The 19,491-nt window shown below is 49.9% G+C and overlaps 1 protein-coding gene across 1 annotated transcript in view; it reads right to left on the reverse strand.

The window, feature by feature from the left end:
* The window catches only part of PSD2 (pleckstrin and Sec7 domain containing 2), a 50,814-nt gene extending 33,920 nt beyond the window's left edge, over window positions 1–16,894 (reverse strand). The window contains exons 1-3 of the mRNA XM_057409897.1: window positions 16,808–16,894; window positions 2,152–2,254; window positions 122–460 (exon numbers count right to left, since the gene is read on the reverse strand). Coding sequence (XP_057265880.1) covers window positions 122–399 — 278 coding nt within the window. The 5' untranslated portion in view covers window positions 400–460; window positions 2,152–2,254; window positions 16,808–16,894. The remainder of the gene's footprint in view (window positions 1–121; window positions 461–2,151; window positions 2,255–16,807) is intronic.
* Window positions 16,895–19,491: the final 2,597 nt, after the last annotated feature.

Raw genomic sequence — 19,491 nt, forward strand, 5'->3', positions numbered from 1 at the left:
CAGCTGCAGCTTTTAAAGCTGATGAGTTACACATGGAACAGAGTAACCCAAACCAGGGAGGCTTGAGAACCAACACACGTAAACCAGCCCTGAGCCAGCAGTAGGATCGCTTCACACTCACCCAAGCTCCTCCTCCTGCTCATCAATGCTCAGAGCTCCCGAGGACCCCAGGACGCTGTGCCACCGCTCCTTGCTGAGGGTCTCACCAGGGTCCTCCTGCCTCCTGTGCTCCGGACCTGCGCTGCTGGGGCTGCCCATGCCGCCGTCCTGCTCCGCACCGTTTGCCAGGCTCTGCTCCCCATCAGGCTCTGGAGGTGGCTCATCCCCATTGCTGCGGGCTGGGCACTGCTGCTCGCAGCCATCTGCAGCCGGCCATGGGACGTGGCTGTTCTCGCTCATATTCTACTCGTCCCAGCGCTTACGGGCTCCCTCCCCGCACTCAGCTCAGGCTCGGCACCACCTACAGCAGAGAAGAAACACGTCATGAAAGGCACGGGCTTGCTGATCACAGCTCAGAGGGGCAGCAGTTCGAAGCAGAGCACAGCAAAATGTCCCCCACTGCTTTTGACTCCTCAGAGCAAAAGCAAAAACCCCAAACTAGGGTTTGCCACTTTGGCAAAGACCGGTGCTCGTTGCTCAGCACAGTGAGAGCCAGAGAGGAAAACCTGCCAGCATAGTCCTGAGCCATCAGGGGCCCAGGCACCTTCTCCTGCTGCTCCCACAACCCCCAGACAGTCCCAGCATCAAGCACAGGTGACCTGCACCACACAGAATGTTAATAACACAGCTATGGCAGGGCTGGGAACAGGAATATGGCACCTCTGATTTTCCCATACTGGCTACCATGGTGCTATTCCCAACTATTCCCTGCCCAGCAGAAATAGGAGAGAGAGGGGAAGTAGGAGATAGGTGTGATTTATTCTTTTTGAACACATCTAAGCAGCTGGGATGTGATTCAGGCTTTGTGATTCTCCCTGCTGACTCTGCCTTTCTGCAGAACTTCTTGCCTGCCAGAGTAACACTTCTCTTTTCCCAACACACAAGTACTGCTGAAAGGTGTCATGCGTTGCCAGCTAAGACTGGCGAAAGTATTTGTACTGAATATACCCCGGAATGCTCTCTAGAGGGCAAGGGAAGGATGCTGTACTGCAACAAATGAGACGTCCTTATTGGCAAACATGCCCATGGACAGTAGGTTTGCAGGTCTCACAAGCACTGTCCTTTGCCATGGGCTGTAGCCCCACAGTGCCACGCGGGGGGCTGGAACCAGATGACCTTTGAAGGTCCCTTCCAACCCAAACTGTTCTATGATTCTCCATTGCAACCCCTGCAGCTGCAGTCAAGTGCCACCAGAAATGATCGCTTGTAGGAGCAGGAGTTTCTGTATGATGCTCAGGCTGACCATGATAACAGCTGATTTTGCAAACATTATCTGTCTCCACCTGCGTAGGAAGCATGGCTAATCAATTACAGCAGGCAGATGGAACCCCTGTATTCTCCCCCAGTTCTGTTCCTAACTCGCATCTCAAGCGGATCATTTCAACTTTCGGCCTCAGCTTCCGTCTCAGTAAACCAGGGATTATACATCACCTCTAAGAAGCCACAAGGGTGCTCAGATGCCAGCAATGGGTTCTGGGTGATCCAGCTTCCTGAGCTGCAGCCCTTGTTAGTGGTAAAATCACTAATTGCTGGGCCAGTGCAGGGCTCTCAGTTCTTAGTAACAAGAGGTGCTGGTTGACAGCTTCCTCCGCTCTTACAACCCATCACCCTGGGGGTGTCAGCAGCCTCCTCCCTGCTGATGATTCCTCTACACTTGGGCAAGGAGAGAGGTGGGATTCAATCCTAAATACCCCTCAACAGCCTGGGTACAGGCAGATCCACACAGGTAGGCGCTGAGTTCCTAACTGAGCAGGACCCCAAGGGTAACCCCAATCCCCGGCTGACTTTGCTCCAGTCCCACAACCCAGGCAAAACTGGACCCAGGATCTGGCCTGCCCTTCACGTCCTGCTCCCCACAGTTAGATACATGGTGGGCTGAGGAGTTCAGAGCCCCATACAGGGTGGGTCTGGGGAGAAGCATTCATCAAGGGTAGCACATGCCACAGTCATGAGATGGGGCAGGTCCCTCCCAGGTGACACTGGCAGCTTTACCTTTTCTCCAGGTGCATCTGTGTACATTCCCTGCTGTCACAGCATCACTGCTCCTATCACACGAGGCACAACCAGGAGCTTCCAGTTCCTGCAGGATCACTGCCTGTAAGAAGGGATCAGAAAGTGAGACTCAGGCCAGAGAAGAGAACCCCACTGACCTCCTGCCACTGCTCCATAGCCTGTTCTTTGCAAAGCACTGCGAGTATTCTTCCCTCTGCACTCCCTGGCTTTCAGGAGCAACCAAATGCAGGAGCAATCCTTAGAAAGGACCTCTCTCTTTATAAAGTCTCCCTGACCAATTAAATCAGAGCAAATTAAAGCAGAGCAGAGCAACCTGTGCTTGCAGGTTGCAGGAAGAAACTTGATGAGTCCATAGAACATCTGATTTCACCCACCAGATCCGTAGAGGGAGATAGCAGTCTTACAGAGGGATCCCCCCCAACAGTCCTCGCTAGCCCCACCAACAAACCAAGACCCAGGTTAGAGGCACAAATCTGACCTATCAACTTCACAGATGTAGTGACATTTCTCTTGCAGAGTATACTGTAACCTGCAGGCTGGCAGGGGCAGTGATGCCATTCCCTGAGGTGACCCCAGGCTGGAGGAGCAGGTCTGGTCATCACCGATGGTGTGTCATCTATAGACTATTGCCTGAGCTAGCAGGCCAGGCTTGCTGGAGTTGATAGAGACAGACAGACAAGGGTACCATGGCCTGGGAGCTGTTATGGGTCAAGGCTGGGTAGATCAAGCCCTAAAAGGACACCTGCTTTCCAATGGCTGGAAAGAGCCCATGGAGGAGCTTGGCAGCAGATATCTGTGTCAAGTCCCAGTGGAGGGATCCGCTTTCACCCTCTTTTGGGCTGGTACTCATTGGCCTTCAGCCTCTCTCTCAGCCAGCCCACTTCTCCGTGGCACGAGAAAGGCCAGCCTAGGCATCCTGGGACACCAGCACATTGGCCTTTTGTGGCCCAGAATCCCACCTACAGGACCTGTAGGTCCTCCAAAGAGGTCAACCTGGGACATTCCTCAGGTTTCACACATGTGGGCCAGGTCTCCTCTACCTTGCTCTTCTGCCATCCCAAATGAAGATGAAAGATCTGCAAATCTCTGTCCCACCAAATCCAGGACACAAAATCAGTCCCAGGCACTTGGTCTTCCCATGCACTGCCAGCAGGGCTGAGCCAATGCAGCATCTTCAAGGAGCTCATCTGCCAAACCTCCAAGACTTTCTTGAGCATGACCACACTGACTTCTCCAGTAATACTGAAAACCTAAAGTGGGAAAGATTTTGTCTTTCCCATAGTGAAGGCATAATATAGACATGCAACGCAAAGCCAGTGCTCAAATCTTTGGAGGAACCTTCCCAGCAAAGCCTTTTTCTTAACATGAGATGAATAATGCAGCTTTTTTGAGTCCAGTGTTTTAAAACCAGCCAAAGGGGTTGGGCTGAAATTCCCTACCTCCCCGCCATCCAGACACTGCTGAAGCTGAATTCCAGTCGAATAGCTAAAGCTTGGCACAGGAAAACAGGAAGCTAAATGCGGTTAGGAGACAGGCCTGAGTAAGAAATGTTGGCAAACCTTAGGGAGTGCGATGGCCCATCCAGCCCTCCTAACTTTAACCAACTTATATGATTAATATATAAAAAATAACATTTGTGTTATTGTGTATAAACTACTGCATTGTGCCTACTCTGCTTTACCCTCTGTGAAGTCCAGCTGGGGTATTCATGGTCTGGAAGAAGGCCTGAGGAGTCAATAGTTAACCCTTAGGCATGCTCTTCCTTGGCCTGCCTTCCTGCTGGAGAAGAGACACCAGGAAAGCCCTGGGAGGATGCAAGCACAGACTGTTGCTGAGCCAGGAGGACCAACAGCTCCCAGCTGCTCTGAGCAGAGTCTCCTGACCCCTCTGAGATTTGTACATCTCTTGTTGGATCCACATTCCATTGCACACACGTGGATGGAGGTTGTGATGTGCACCTGAAGCCTGCAGGCAAACTGAGTGTCTATCAGCCCATGACGGATTACCCAGCAGGTCACTAGCTGCTTGATTCCTGCTTGCAGTGACAGTCACTTGAAGCACACCCAGCTATGGGTGGTTGAGGCTTCCCGGGAGCTCCAGAGGAACTGGGAGGTTGGGGGTACATGGACAAAGGGAAGAGGACATAGGCTGTGATGGCACAAATCTGATTCAAAGGAAGACATCCAAGGATGGAACAGCTGGTTGAACATCTGCCTCCAGCAAACATCTGGAAGGTTGCCAAGGCTGGACAGAGCCCAAAGAGGGATTTTCAGTGCCTTTCTGTTAGCTCTGAATAAGCATGAAAGTGCAGCTCCAGCAGCCACAACTTCTACCAGGCCACTGCAGCACTGAGGGTAGGGACAAGGGGGGAGCAGGTGTTCAAAGGTCTCTCTCCGGGGTTCCTTTGCATTGCCCCAGAGCAGTAGAGCCTGACCGACAGGAGGCTGAGCTGGACTGCAGGCTGATAGTCCCCATGTCCCTGCTGGTTTCTTTCTGTTTCTTCTTTGCCAAGAGCTCTCCAGCACCCCCACTTCAGGGATGGAGGGTGGTGTCTGGGCTCCTACCGATGGATTTGCACACAGTCACAGAGTCTTGCCCTTTCTGCAGGCTCAGGCATCCTCTCAAGTAACTGCTGCTCCTCTAGGTGCACCCTGGGCAGGGTGGGCATCACTCGCATGTCTACTGCTCCCAGCCTCCTGCAAATGTAACATGGGTTAGCATATGAAAAAGGGTCTGGCAAGAAAATGGACAGACTTGGTACATGTCCTGGCCAGGACAGTTCATACTGATGGCGGCTGTGGCCCTGCTGATTTGTAGACACTTGTGAAGCTGCAGTTACGTCAATTTGAGCCAGAGCAGCTCTGTAAGGCCCACATGAACAGAAGAACACGGATTCATGCTGGCAAGAAGCTATTGGTGCTGTAGGAAAGACTAACAGAAGCCAAGGTGTCCACAATCCAGTGCTAACCAAAGCCTTTCCATGTCCTCCTTAGTTCTGGGATTGGTGCTTCCACTGCAAGGTGGGAGAGAGGCAGAAGGGACTGAGGATCCCTTTCCTTGTGGACCTCTGATGCTGCTGTTTCTTGAAGGCCAGATCCAAGAAAGCCAACTGCTATGAACTTCATTTATCAGAATCCCAGAGACACCAGCCCACCACTGTTATGTGCCCGGTGCCACAGAATAACAACACAGGACAGCCAACAACTCCTGCTATAGCCCTGCTCTGTCCTTAGGGTCATTTTCTGCCCCTGGACCACAAGGAGGAGGGGCAGGGATGGTTACAGGGGAAGAAGAGCAGAAATGCCCATCACTTACTTCGGGATGATGGCTGGATTTGCAATGGGGACAGCAAAGCAGGGCTGGCATCCACTGCAGGGAAGCTCCAGTCCCAAAGAGGCTGGGCAAAGACACAGGAAAGTTTGCCTTGATTGTGTGAGGGGTTGGAAACCACACAGCAGCTCTTTCAGGGCCTGGCTCTGGAAGAATCCCAGCTTTTGTTGAAGCTGAATGGCTGGTGGGAAATGATTTATTTTTAATTTTCTTCCCTGTGTTAGGAACTGGAAAGGCTCCCACTTCAGTTTTGTGTAACCACTTGGCTGCTGCAACACAGGAAAGCGAAGGATCCTGCTGCTTAGTCGAGCATGAGCTTTTCCTCAAGCTCATGCTGAGCTGGGCTGCTTCATGCTGCAGCCTTCCTTTGCCTTGCTGCTCCGCATCCTGTTTCCTCAGGCTTGAGATGGGGCAGCAGCTCCTTCATGAGGGCTCTGTCCTCACCCTGGCACTGCAAGGGTGTCCAGGGGTGAGCAGGAGGTACAGGGATGACACGGAGGAGAAAGGTGCATTGGGATGTGGATCCCATGGAGACAAAGAAGAAAGAAAGCAGATCCTGTGCTCATCCGACAACCTCAGAGTCAAGCTCAGGAAGTGGGGAGGTGGGGGAATACCTGCAAGGGGAAGGGGTGCAAGGCAGGCTGCCCCACTCTGGGGTATGCTGGGTGCAGACCCCAGGGGAAGGAAGGTGCTGGGACCTTCCACCCCTTGTGTGCAGCTGGGCCGTGTCCCCATCTGCTTTACAGCCAGCCTGCTCTGCCTGACTTCTGCTTTACTTGGAGCAGGAAGCATTAATGTGCCAAACCTGGTTTTCTGGGCATCTGGCTTGGGTTTTGTAACAGCTTAAAAATTCCCTTGGTCACTCCTGTTAGAGAGAGCCCTTGAACTCCTTGGGCTAAAATGCCTGCAGTAACATCCTCTGCTGTGATAAACCATGTGCTCTAAGCTCCCATCCCCTTGGAGCAGGAATGAAACATGCCGTATGGCTATTTGATCTACACATGTTGATCCCACCCATGATGTGGCTGGTGAGCAGGAAGAGATGTGCTTTTATGACCCAACTCACCAATGAATTTACACAATACAGGTGCAGCACATCACCCTGGGCAGAAGCTGTGTGCATGAGCACAATGAGGCTTCTTTGAGGAGGCAAACTCATAGAGAGATGGAAAGATCATAGCCATGGTACTTCCTTTTGAAGTACCTCTTCTTCTTATGTCTCTGCTTTGACCTCTGCCCTTTCAACACAGATGAAACTAAAAAGCTTTTACCATTCTTATTGTGAAAATCCTCATTTATTTCTTCCATGAGCTGGAGGCCTGGTTTTGTCTGACTTCTAAGACCTCAATCATAATCACCTCTCACCTCTTCTCTCCAGATTGAAGTCCCTGCCTTCTTAGCCTGTTCTCATCTGACAGCTGCTCCACCCCCTGGAGCATTTTTGACTACCTTTCTTTGGATTTTCTCTAAGTTTATTACTCCTATTGCTCTATTACAGTCTTTAGATGGAGAGAGCATACTGCCCAGTGAACTCAAGATGTGGACACAGCAAAGATTTGTACAGCACCAGTTTTGGTTACTTGTGACTTAAAAAACCCATCCTATCCCTGCTTTGCAACAGCCTTTCTGAGACAAGGCAATCCAGTCAACCTCTTGCTCCCAGAAACCTGTTAGAGGAGCACTGCTCTGTGCCCTGGGAGGGCTATAAGGAGTGAGAGATGCTCTCCAGAAGGGGAGAGATTGGACACCCACCAGAGGGTCAGGTCTGTGTATTCACCACTCCTAACCCAACTTAGGTTGGGACTTAGGGTGGACAAGGGCCAATGCAATGCTGTGGGAGCCCCAAACTGAGTTTCTGGGACCCAACAAGATGAGAGTCTCCAGGGCCAGCCTGGGTACCGCTGCATGCCAGCACTCACCTGGGCTAAAAGGAAATGTGGTTCAGCAAAGAAATATGAGCACTCAATGATGTGCTTTCCAGAGCCCCTGGGGTACTGCGGGTCATTGCTCATGGGCAATATACTGTCCCATGAGTATAAACTACCCATCACCGACAGTTTAAACTGCAGTTCCTACATCCTTTGCTTGCAGTGCAGAAAAGAGGCCATGGATAAAACATATCCCACAGACTAAAATAAACCAGCTACATGCTAAAAAAAGGAGCTTTTGGGTAATCAGAAATCACTGTGCATGGAACATACTTTTTCTTGAAGCCAAATCCTAGAGCTCTTTAGTTTGAATTTTTATTAAGAGCCCCCAGAGCAATTAGTTCACTTCCAGAGCCAAATGACTCCTGCAAAACTTCAGCTTGGGGAAAAAATGGCAGGGTTTTGCTTATAGAAGACAATAAAACTGAATCTTACAATCCTCAACAGCTTTCCTGTTTGCACTCTTCTGCAGCTAAAAGAGGGGACATAAGAGAATACACTGAGTATTTTTCACATGTCCTTTTCTTTGTGCTAAAACCTTGGCTACACAGCACTTTGTGCACTGAGCCTTACTCCAGCCCTGTGCATGCATCATTCAGACCTGACCGTTCTTTGCAGAGGGGAAACACGGTCACCGCCTCCAGCCTATGGTGAAAGGCTGGACTGCAGCATCACTTTACATCCTGGTGAGGTGGTAGGAGCTGCTTAAGCTGCAAAAAAAAAAAAAGCCAAAGCATAAGAACAGTGAACTTATGTGTCCCCCAGGAGAAGCTGAACTTGAGATGGAAGGTCCAGGCAGCTGATGAACAGGGACCTGAATTGTCCGTCTATTCTAGAGAGCGTGTTTGGTCAGTTGTCTTCCTGGAACAGGCTCCTCTAAAACCCCATCCAGGACTTCCAGGTTTGACTATGGGAGGACAAAGGTCCTATCAGGGGTAGAGCAGCTAGTGGGGTCTGTCTGAGCCTTAGATCCCCACTCCTGCAGAAGCAATCCTTGACCCCTTTGAAGACCTTGCAGGGCTCCCCATGGGCAGAAAGCTGCTGTGATTCACACGAATCCTCCTGTGGCTCAGAGAGAAGCAGGAATCCAGAGAGGGAGCAGCAAAGGAGGGCAAACTTCTAGTGCACCCTGGGGAGGAGGAGAAAAGCAGCTCCCTATATAGATAGGAAGCTCCCTATATAGATAGGGAGCTGTTCTTATAGCAGCTCTTATAGGAGCTCCCTGTCTATATAGCAGCAGCTGCTGCTGCTGCCTCCCCAAGACCATGCTCCCCTCTAAGTGGATCTGGCCAAGGTGGCTGGTTGCTGCAGGAGCTTAAGGCCATAAGCCTGCAGTGCAGGTATAAAGCCTTCAGCTGTAAAGGCAGGTTACAGGAACACCAAAAGACTCCCAATGTGCAAGGATCCGTACCACCCCTCCCTGGTGTGGAGGCAAAGGCAGAGGGAAAGGAGCAGAGGGTTTCTATGCCCTGGCACCCCATCTTCAGGCAGTCCCAAGCTAAGAAAAGAGCTTGAGAGCAGGGTGCTTGTCTGAGCAGCATGTGGGTCCCAGTGACTTAAACCCTGTGTTGGTGCAGAGCAAACAGCTCATAATCAGCCCATGCTGTTCAAGATACGAGTTGTCAAAGGGGACTTCAGAAACCTTATCCCTCTTTGGCTGTGAGTAGCAGGGTTCCTTAGCTCAGCTCAGAGCTGGTTCCGTCCTCACCTTTGTCTATTTGCTCTGGTACTCACCTTCTCTTGATGTGGGGCTTTACAGTTCAGGTGGCTGTATACTGGGCTTCTGTCCTGGTTGTCAGTATGTTTTATTATGGAAACAGGCTGTTTATGGGACCTTTCCATCCAGTTCCGTGCAGCACTGTAATTGAATTCATTAAACCCAGCTTTCCCCACAGCCAGGGTTACCTTCCATAAAAGTCCACAAGAGCTCTAACTGCTTCTCATAACCCTAAATGGAAACAGCCTTCTTCCCCCTTTTTATCCTCCTTTTGCTTTGATCCTCCCTCCCCACATTCTCCCTGTACCCAAATTAATAAAACAGGGCCGGCAGCTGACTCAGACCCAGAAAATGAAATTCCTGCCATGCCATCAACACTAAACCTATGCAATGCCTTGCTGCGAGACCTTAGCAAGGTTGCAGGAGGCAGCCCATCCTTCTTGTCCACTAGAAGAAACATCCAGCGTGATGGAGACTGGTAACGCAGAATGAAATGAAAAGGAACTTCCCTTCATACTCCAACACATCAATAAACCTCTCATTTGGGGATGAGGAAAAACCCTTTCCTCATAGAGGCCTAGTAAAGACACCAGATCTTTAGAGAGATGCTGTTGGTAGACAAGTTGTTTGAAGACAAATGGACCCCAGCCCAAGGGACATGGAGTCCAACAGCACAGAAACCTGAAGAGATGGCTAGGTGCTGGCTTTGGGCTGCTTGGGAGCTCAGAGTGATCTGGAGAGCACTGCAGGGAACAAGGTCTTCCTGAGCACTTCCCAGACCTGCCAAGAAAGTGGGAAGAGAGCAATCAGGCTTTTGTGGGTGCTAACATCAGAGACAGCTACTTTGAACCCAGCTGCTGCTGCCCACAGCTCATGTGCATCACCCTGGAAGACCAGATAGCTCCTCACTTATTCATGAGAGCATGAAATCTCCCTTTTCTCAACACAGAACTCATCTGTGAAGGGCAAGGTCTATATTCATTCAAGCAGACTGTCAAGTCCTTCATCCATAGGGAACCAACAGAAGCAACCTGATGACATTAGTGTGAATGGGACAGCCACTCTAAAAGCTGGAGGAGCAGGGAGAGAATCCCCCTTTGAGGAAGAGAACAGCAAGTATTGGGGATTATATACATCCACAGACATCTCAAAAGGTCTGCCTTTCCATCCTGGACCATCTTCAGTGAAAAAGGAATAACTTTCTGTCTCTTCTATATGAGGAGGGGAACTAGGGCTCCTTCAGCAGAGAAGAACAGTCCTTGTTTTACCCAGCAGAGACTCAGCCCTGCTCTATCCATCAGGTGTGTTTTCATCTTTCACTCTCCAGGCCACAGCAGCACACCACTTTGGTCCTCATGTCCTTGGGATCCCCATGTAGAACAACAACTGGTTCAAGACTCGAATGCTACTGAGTGACCCCTTGTCAACCTGGCCAACTTGTATTTCCAGCTGGCCTCCAAACCAAGAGCATTGATGCCAAGGCATCCATGACCACGTAACACATACCTTGATTGCTGAAGATGTTCAGGCCTGGAAATCATTGAGTCTAGAAAACACTGCTGGAGAAGGCCAGGACATTGTCCAGATAGGACTAAGCCCTCCAGCAAGCAAAACCTAAGATGGGATCAACTAGTGCCCACTTTGGATGTAAGGTGAGACAACCAAGCCCAAAGGTGAGGGAAACAGTTGGGTATCTCTCCCACAAGTGGGGATTTTCTAGTTGCATCCCTGTGAAGGAAAGGCAGATCAGCTTCCCTCACACGAATCAAACTGAGATGCACTTCATTTGGCCTGAGAACACAGGCTTGTCCAGGATTTGCTGACAGGGAATAGGGCCAAAACTTCACTGCCCAACATTGCAGAGTGTCAGGGCATGAAACATGGCATTTCCACTGAAATCAGCAGCTCTGCTTGGGCATAAAGCTGTTTGCCCAGAGGACCTCAGGAGCAGCCTGAGAAAATACAACCTAATATGAAGGGATTTTACACATCATCAAGACCAAATCAAGACATCTGGGAAGCAAACTGAAGAGAGCAAGCCTCTACAGAGGAAGAGATAAGACAGTGGTCTAGGAAAATCACCTATGTCTTTGCTTGGTCCATCACACCTCTGCAGCAATGGGAGCTCAGGCTCCCAGACTGCAGCCTGCAGGGTGCAGAGAGTCAACAAATGACCAAAAAGGTAATTGCATATTTCTTTACAGAACTTACAGACTGGGATGGAGTCACTGCAAGTAAAGCAGGATTTCACTGCTCCATTAGGATACGGTACATTATCACCATCTTTAACATGGCAACAGGAACTTGACTATACCAGAACTTGCTTTAACACATGGGAAAGCACTTTGACTAGGATTCATCTCCCTCAAATGCAGACACCTCCAGCTGAGCTCAGCCCCCAGGCTCTCTTAGGAGTCAGCAGAAAGACTGCATCTGAGATGTATTAGGAGTCTGAGTTACAATCAGAAAAACACACTCTGTTTTTCCGGTTCAATGTTCACCGTGAAGTGGCGAGACCTCCATAGCCTGGCACTGCTGAGGTTTATGATGCAGACACCTACTCTTAGACAACAGGCCTCCTGCCCAGCACTGCTGGCCACATTCAAGCTGCAAAAGCTTCCTCTGTACACAGCTGTCCACAGACAGGCTTCTGCTTTCATCACACAGCTAATGAGTACAGAACCGCCCTTCCTGAGACCTGCAAGTCTTTCTTCCCCCAGGCAGATGAAAGGGGCTCCAGCTTGCATTGCTGTGCGCTCAGTTTGAGCAAACAGATGCTTCACAAAGAACCGGTGAGGTTTTCTGAGTAGGTTTCCCCATTCTGGAAGGGCTGCTGTCATGAGGACCCTGTGAGCAACACCCCCCAGAACATCACTTTCTGACACAACCAAAACTCCCTTCTCTAAGCATGGATCTCTTTGAGCAGCATCAACTGTTGAGGCTGACTTGTTCTGAAACCCGAGCAAGTTGCCCAGAAGGTACTGCAAACCTGATGGAGCCATTTTGCAGCTCCTGTGCAGAGGCTTGGTCTGCCCTTAATGGACGTGCTGGATAACCACGCCAATAGGAGTGATTTTCCTGATAAAGGAATATAACTCTAACAGGCATGCTCCTACACTGATGTTAAGGTTCTTTATAGAGACAGGGCCATTTCTTCTCCTCAAGGGAATTATAAGAGCAAAAAGCACCATCAGGTTGACATAACTGCGTCAGGGCAGTGCACTGCTTTAAACTACACCTGCTCTGGGACCCTGAAGCTCTCCCAGTCTCCCTACACAAGAAATGCCTTGCACCAGATCTTGTGACAAGGCTACAGAGGAGTTGCTATCCCAGACTGCAGTATGTCATTCTGCCCCTTAGCAGGCTTTCTTTAAAGCACAGAGCTCTCAGAGCTTTTCTCCTGCTCCTTAGATTCATTACATTTAGGCATTGGACAGCAACTTTAGGAACTGATGTATTACATCCTGGACTGAGTCTTCACTGATGCAGAGAGGCCAGAGGGGTCTGCCAGAAATAAGTGTGTTGTAAAGATGAAATAAAGGTTCAGGAGATGAACGCCGTTCAGCGTGGTTCATCGGGTGACCCAATGACACAGTGGCACAGGAGGAGTGGCACCTGGGCTTGCTGCGAGAGCATGCAGCCTGAGACAATGGTGCAAGCTGTGCATCCTATGGCTGACACTGGGAATGTGACTTTTATAGCATACAAAATTAAAGGTACAGGGCCACCAAGGTGCACTCCTTACAGTCTGCTGTTACCTGGAGAGCAATGGGTTCCCTATCATTCTGCTTGTGCTTGCAGAAAGCATCAATGTTAAAGTACAAGTGTCTGCTACAGGATCATTCCCTACATCTACCAGGAGGTGCTGTAATTTGTGGCCACTTCTCTCCTGGTAATAGTAACACATCTGCATTTTAGGTGTTGCTATCACGCTGTGATTGTGCTGTGATGCTGCACATCCAAGTCTGTGTTTCACCTGGAGCTGCTACTCTGCTGCTGGTCCCCAGGCAGCTCTGCTCCAACACTCCCACCAGGCACTCAACTCTTCCCCCTTCTTCGATGCAAAAATGAAAGAACTGCAGAGGAATCATGGAGAATACCAGAGCTCCAAGTGGCAAAAGCAGGCAGCTCCAAAAGCTTGGGATAAAAATCTCTTGCTCTTTTAAGACAGTGCTATGATTTGGGGGTGAGGGATAATGACCATCCTAGTGTCCCATGCCTCACACTGCCAGGTTCCATGCCAGAGGCAGGTCCTCGCATCAAACACCCTTGCACAGTACATGGTGTGGACACTGGGAAGCAGCTGCAGGAGCAGGCACCATCCCAAACAGAAATGGTACAAGACAGACTCCATGGCTGCAGTGGTTATGGATGCTGTACTGGGGGCTGGCAGCTGCCTGTGAGGAACAGCCCACAGCAAGGACCACCCAAGGAAGGGTAGGGAGAGGTTGCCAGTAAGAAGGTCATGCTTTATTATAAAGCATAAATGTATTTAGTTTATAAAGAGTTAATAAATGATGAGCAGAGGCTTTTGTCTCCTTGCAGACAGGCGCTTCTGAGCACCTCAGAAATACTGCCTGCAACACAGGGTGAGCTGCAAATGCTCACCACCTGCCTTAGTCCTTTCAAAACAACTAATTAGAGGGAGCCTAAAATCAAGGGCTGGCCTAACAGACAGGCAGGATGCTTTTCTGTTCTGTAAGACAATTGCCAGCTCTCCTATTCTGCATTGCTGGGATCAAGACACCCCAGGTGAGAACATCCGTGTGCCCCAGCTCCTGATAGGCTTCTTGGCTGGGATAAGCCTGCTGGTTTAATGACAAGTAGGGACAGCAGGACTGGGAGAGGGAAGGGTCAGAAGGAGCAGAGACCAGTTCACACAGCACTCCAAAGTCAAGGCAAGGGGGTGGCTGAGTGTTTCTCAGCCCAACATCCCATCTTGGTTCAGGGAATCAGGCCAGATGGGGGCCAGGAACACTACTTCTACTGCCATGTGTGTGACAGGCTCTGGGTGGTTGTCTGGGATGAAGACAGCCAGGCAGATCTGGCCAGGCTGCCCCTCTGCACATCCATCCAGCAAAGGCCACAGTGATGCCACGGTCCAACAGTGCCATGCACCCATCACACCTAGGAAAGAGCTATCAAAGGGAACTGCATCAGCTGCTGCAGCAAATTAATTCTCTCTGCTTCTGGGAGGAAAACAAACCCTGTGGTTATCTGCTGCCTCAGTTTCCACACCTAAGCAATAGAGAAAGCTGCCTCCTGGGACCTGGGGAAGAAAGTGAGTTTTAGTGGTAAGAGAATACCAAGGGGCCTAGATGAAGACCCTTGAAAGGACACAGGATGCCCTTTCCATTCCCAGCTGCAGGCACCCAGCTCCTGCTGCAGCAAGCTCAGGGCTCTGGTGAGGGGTGGCTCGAATAGCTGGCCTTGCCTGGTGTTGCTAACTTATGAGATGAAACCTAAATACTCATTAAAACAGCACTTGGCAAAAACTCCATCTTCAATTACAAAAATAATTTCATTTTTTATGAGTCTGAAGCCTTTGGGGCCTCATAATCTAATTAAATAAAGCTTCCTCACTTTCCTTTCGCCTGCTCCCCTCGCTTCCGTGGTACCAGCAAAGACAAATATGTGGTTTTAATTTAGCAGAATCCCCCTGCATTGTGTATCCCCTTCTGGCCAGAAACCACCTCTGCTCCCCATCATGCCCGTGTGCTGCTTGGGCAGGCTGTGTCCATAGCTCGGTTGCTTTTGTTCCTAGAGCGTGTCTGAAATACCAGGGTCTCAGTCTGTCTCCATCCACTTCCACTGCCTGGGTACGCAGTGCCCTTTTGAGGACCAAACATGCAGAGCTTGGCAGGAGCAGAGCCCCACCTCAGGGGAGCTCTGCCTTGGGAGCCTCGTGCATCTCATCCAGCTCTGCAGCATTCATCTGCTGGGAAGCACAGTGGGAAGAAGTTGCTGCTTCAGGACATGCAATAGGGGAAGGCTGAGGTCAACTGGAGAAGGTGCAGTCTCCTTCTGTATGTGACCAACATCAAGTGGCCCTGCATATAGTGGACAGAGGCCTCTGCACAGGGCTTGCTGTGGAGGATGCTACTGTCGGTCCTGCTTTGCATGGAGCAGCACATGGATGTTCCTCTGAGCTGGCCTCTACCCATCCAGCTGCAGGGAGGTGGGGAAGGCACCACAGGGAGCTCCCTCTCCATTTCCATGAGGCTTTTTCCCAGAACCATGGGTAATTTTTTGGAAAAATTGTTCATTGCCCGAAAATTGCAATTTTAGCTCAGCTGAATCGCACCTACATTTGTGTGCTCTTGTGCTGAGGCCACGGAAGAGCTGGATTCAAATAAGAATCCCCAAAGTGTTAAGAAGAAAAAAGGTCACAAGAACAGAGCATTATGCTTTGGCTTTGGAGCATCTAAGCAAATACAGATAACCAAAACTGGAAACCAAAGTAGAATCCCTTCCATTTAGTTTGTTATTACAGCACTTCCCTACAAACTTCCCAGTTTTTAAGCATTTAAAAGAAAAAAATATTTGGGCCAAATTTGGTGGGTTTTTTTTCATATCAAGAAAATAACAGAGAGACAAGCGACACAGAGAGGAGGAGAACTGAGAGAGGCAGCTGAGCTCACATCATTTGCTCTGGGGGTTTCACTATGGTTGGTGAACCGTAAGTGTATCAGTCACCTGAGTCTCATGTAAGTTTTCCTGCTTGATGCAGACCAGGAGAGCTCAGAGGAACATGTTTCAGCCTCCAAAAAGGGAGCAGCACTGAGATTTGCTCCCTTAATGCAGACCTTCAGGTTTTGTCTGTTCAGGGAGCATTCAGTTGCCCATCACAGAGCCGCAGAAAGGCCACAGAGAGATGAGGAGCTCAGCTGCACTGCCTGGAAGGGGGATGCAGGATGGGAAATGACTGCACAAGGCACCAAATCCAGCTGTAAGCCTCCTCTCAGTTGAGAAAACACTTCATGCAGAAGATCACGGAGTGGTCCTGTCCCCAACATGCTCCCTGCCACCCTCACAATGTGCTTAAAGCTCCAGCAGGAGATACAAAACCAGTGGACTACAGCTCTGCCATTGTAGGGCCTTGGGAGATGATCCTAGGAACCAAGCTATGTCCCATGCTGTATAGGAAGGCAGAAAATCCTGGGATGAATCCCTTGCCCATCATGCTTGAAAGGAAACATTGCCCCTTTCTTGAGCCCTCAAGGCAAAGAGCAACAACAGGGCATCCCATCAACATTACCCTTATTGAGAGCTCCTCAGGATGCCTCAGATAAGACTAGGACCTAGGAGGAGATGAAGCAAGGCCCTTCAAGAATGGTTCACATGCCACAGAGCTCAAAAACCATGAGGCGAGGGTGTGGGGAGATGAGAAGGAGGAAGAGGAAGGAGTGGAGGACATGTAAGCAGTGGTGGTGAAGAAGCAGGTGACAAATCATGCGCCCAGAGCCAGGCTGAAGCCCAGAGCCCAGAAAAAGCATGGAAAGCACAAGAAGAGGCTTGGTTCAGCTGCACTGTCTCTGTTCAGGCTGCCTGCAGCTCCTTATGTTCTCTGGCCCTGCCTGGTGCAAGTGAGGGAGCACTGGGGCTGCTCCAGTGACAGGAGCAGTGTTTGCTCTACATAAGGAATCACTAGTGTCCCTACCTGGGACCTGAGCAGAGCTAGGTGCTGCCCAGGGTCAGGAAAGCCAGGTTATGGACTGCAGAGAAGGACTTCCCTGAGCATCTCAGCCACCCGTCTCCTGGAGCTCCTGCAGGAAGACAAAGGGCCAGCAGTGAGGACGAAGGGTGAGGTGGTTACTGTCCAGATGGGACAAGTGCCTCTCCAGCAGTGAGCCTGTCAGCCACCTCCCAGGGGTAACAGTGGAGGGAGCCAGAACTGAGCCTGTCCCTCTCACCTATGATTCCTGCACAATAAATGCCACAGAGAAGCACCGTGAGCTTCATGGTACGACTCCTTTGGACACGTCTGACAGGCGTCAGACGTGTCCAAAGGGCAAAGAGGACGTTTTCACCCTCAGCAAATCCTGCAAGACGTCTCCAGAACAAAGACTGCTGTCAAGTAGCAGAGCAAGCAGCAGCCTCAAGAGATGTGGCCATTTGGAGCAGCAGATCACCCACTCCAGGGACTCCAGTGTCCAAGCAGACTTTTCCCTCAGCAGGAATCACTCAGCCGATAGCCAGTGCTTTGGTGGCAGTAGCAGCAGCTCTCTCTCAGGCCTGAGAGCATCCTTCTGGCAACACCATCAACCTGTGGTAGTCAGCAGGGCCACACACAGATGTCTGAGCTGAGCAGGCCTTTCCATTTCTTTCTAGCAGCCAGCACCAACTCCAGCTCCGGGCAGAACCACCAACACCGCATGGGGAAACTCCACAGGTGGAGAAGGCACTCCAGACTTGAGAGGAGACTTCACTTCAGTCCCTTTAACGTGGATGAGCACAGCACATAAAAATCACAGCATGGGCTAAAACTTGTGGCAACACTGGTTGGAGGGATCTTCATCAGTGGAAAAACTCATGGAGGAAAGGGACAAAAAGGGAAGGACAAGGGAAGAGGAGGAATGGGGCTATAGGTTAAAGTCAGGAAGAGCAATACAGGGTATTACAGCATGTAAGCAGCACTAGTGGGGACAGCGGAAAGCCAAGACACCTGTAAAGGCTTCACACTCAGAGCTGGATGCAACCATAAAGAGAAATAAGACAAGTATCTCCTGCTGAGCATTAAACATTCACCTCCATGTGAACAGCCATGTAAAGGGTCATGTAACAAGGACACCAAAGGGGGCTTTGTTTCAGTTACCCTGTAGGTGGGGTCTGACAGCATGTCCTCATCTTGCACACCACAGAAGCTGGTGGAAAGCTGCTCAACTCCCTCTTGCCATGCAGCTCTAATGAGTGGCCTCAGCAAAGAGCACCCTTACTCCATCCACCCAGTCTCCATGGGCATGGACTGCTTCCCACTGCACCTACAAACAAGACCAAACAGTCTGGATGCTGAACTGGCCTGGTGGCCAAAGAAAGGGGTTTGCTGTCAGAGCTCCTGTATCCTCTGCCCAGTGCTGCTGCTGTCACTTTGGCAAAGTCACTTGACCAACCAAAGCCTCAGTTTCCCCAGAGGATAATACAGCCATGTCCCAGGGTGGACTGGAGGATGACACTGCACGGAGACAGGAGGAAACTCAGTACTAATTCAGAACTATTTGGCTTCCAGCCTCATGGATTCAAGGAGATCTCCAGGGAAAACCACCCACCTCAACTACACTTGTGCCTAACTTTTAGGGGGAAAGAAGAGTCAAAATGAGAACCATCCATTTTGTGAATCAGCCATCTCCCTGACTTCCCCTCTGGGCTCGGTCGCCCACTTTCAGACTTTATCCATTGTTAGCTTGGACTTGGACTGGAAAAATCACGTTAAAGAAAATCCTAGCTGAATCCCACCCTTTGGAGCAGTTGCAATGGACAATTTAATGACAGCATGGGGATTTAGCATATTTTTAATACAAAAATACCTAATGATAATACACTACACTCCTGGCTAAAAACATTATCTACTGGCATGGGGGGAATTTAAGCCATAATACCAGCTACTGTAGTGCAGGCCTGGAACTCTATGCAAATATTACCCTGATCCAACAGCTACAAAGCTCTGTTTATCCTAGTAATTAATTCTCTCTTATGCTTAGTGATACAATTAGAGAAACCCTGCCATACTGATGGGCTTGTTTCCACCAGAGCCTTCTCCTGTATTTACATCCTCACAATAGGCTTGGTCTTACAGAAAAAGGGTGAAATTGCATTTATGGAGACAATGCCACACACACTTCCCAAAGCATTTTATAGGTGCAAAGTTAGGCTCCAAATTGCACATTTATTGTGTGAGCACACAATGAGCTCAGATTAAATATTGACTAAAGCCAGCCTAACACCCCAAAATAATGAAGATGAGCACAATAGTGTGATTTACTCCCAGCCGCTAGAGAAATCCACATCTGTAACATATAACATGCCCTTCCCACAGATATACTCTTTGTATTCTAGCTAGCCTTAAGCAGGAAAATTTTATTCTCATAAATTATGGATTTTCTTTCCCAACTGCCAACACATTCATATGACCAGTTGCAAAGGAAACAAATATGGTAACAAAAAAATCCATGCTATTCCCTTGATACAGGGATGAGCAGGTGAACAGCTTCTTGTATGCTCAAAGTTAAGGCAGGAAAATGGAAGAAAAACATGGCTAAAATCAGAGAACCCTTTCCCTTTTGTCCCCCAAGATGCTGGAGCCGGCAGGGAGGTGTGGGCATGGCAGGTATCCTTTGGAAAGTACTC

Source organism: Pezoporus wallicus, unplaced genomic scaffold (assembly GCF_028554395.1).
Source record: "Pezoporus wallicus isolate ANWC-B61680 ecotype Strahan unplaced genomic scaffold, APGP_CSIRO_Pwel_v1 contig_4309, whole genome shotgun sequence".
Taxonomy (NCBI): domain Eukaryota; kingdom Metazoa; phylum Chordata; class Aves; order Psittaciformes; family Psittacidae; genus Pezoporus; species Pezoporus wallicus.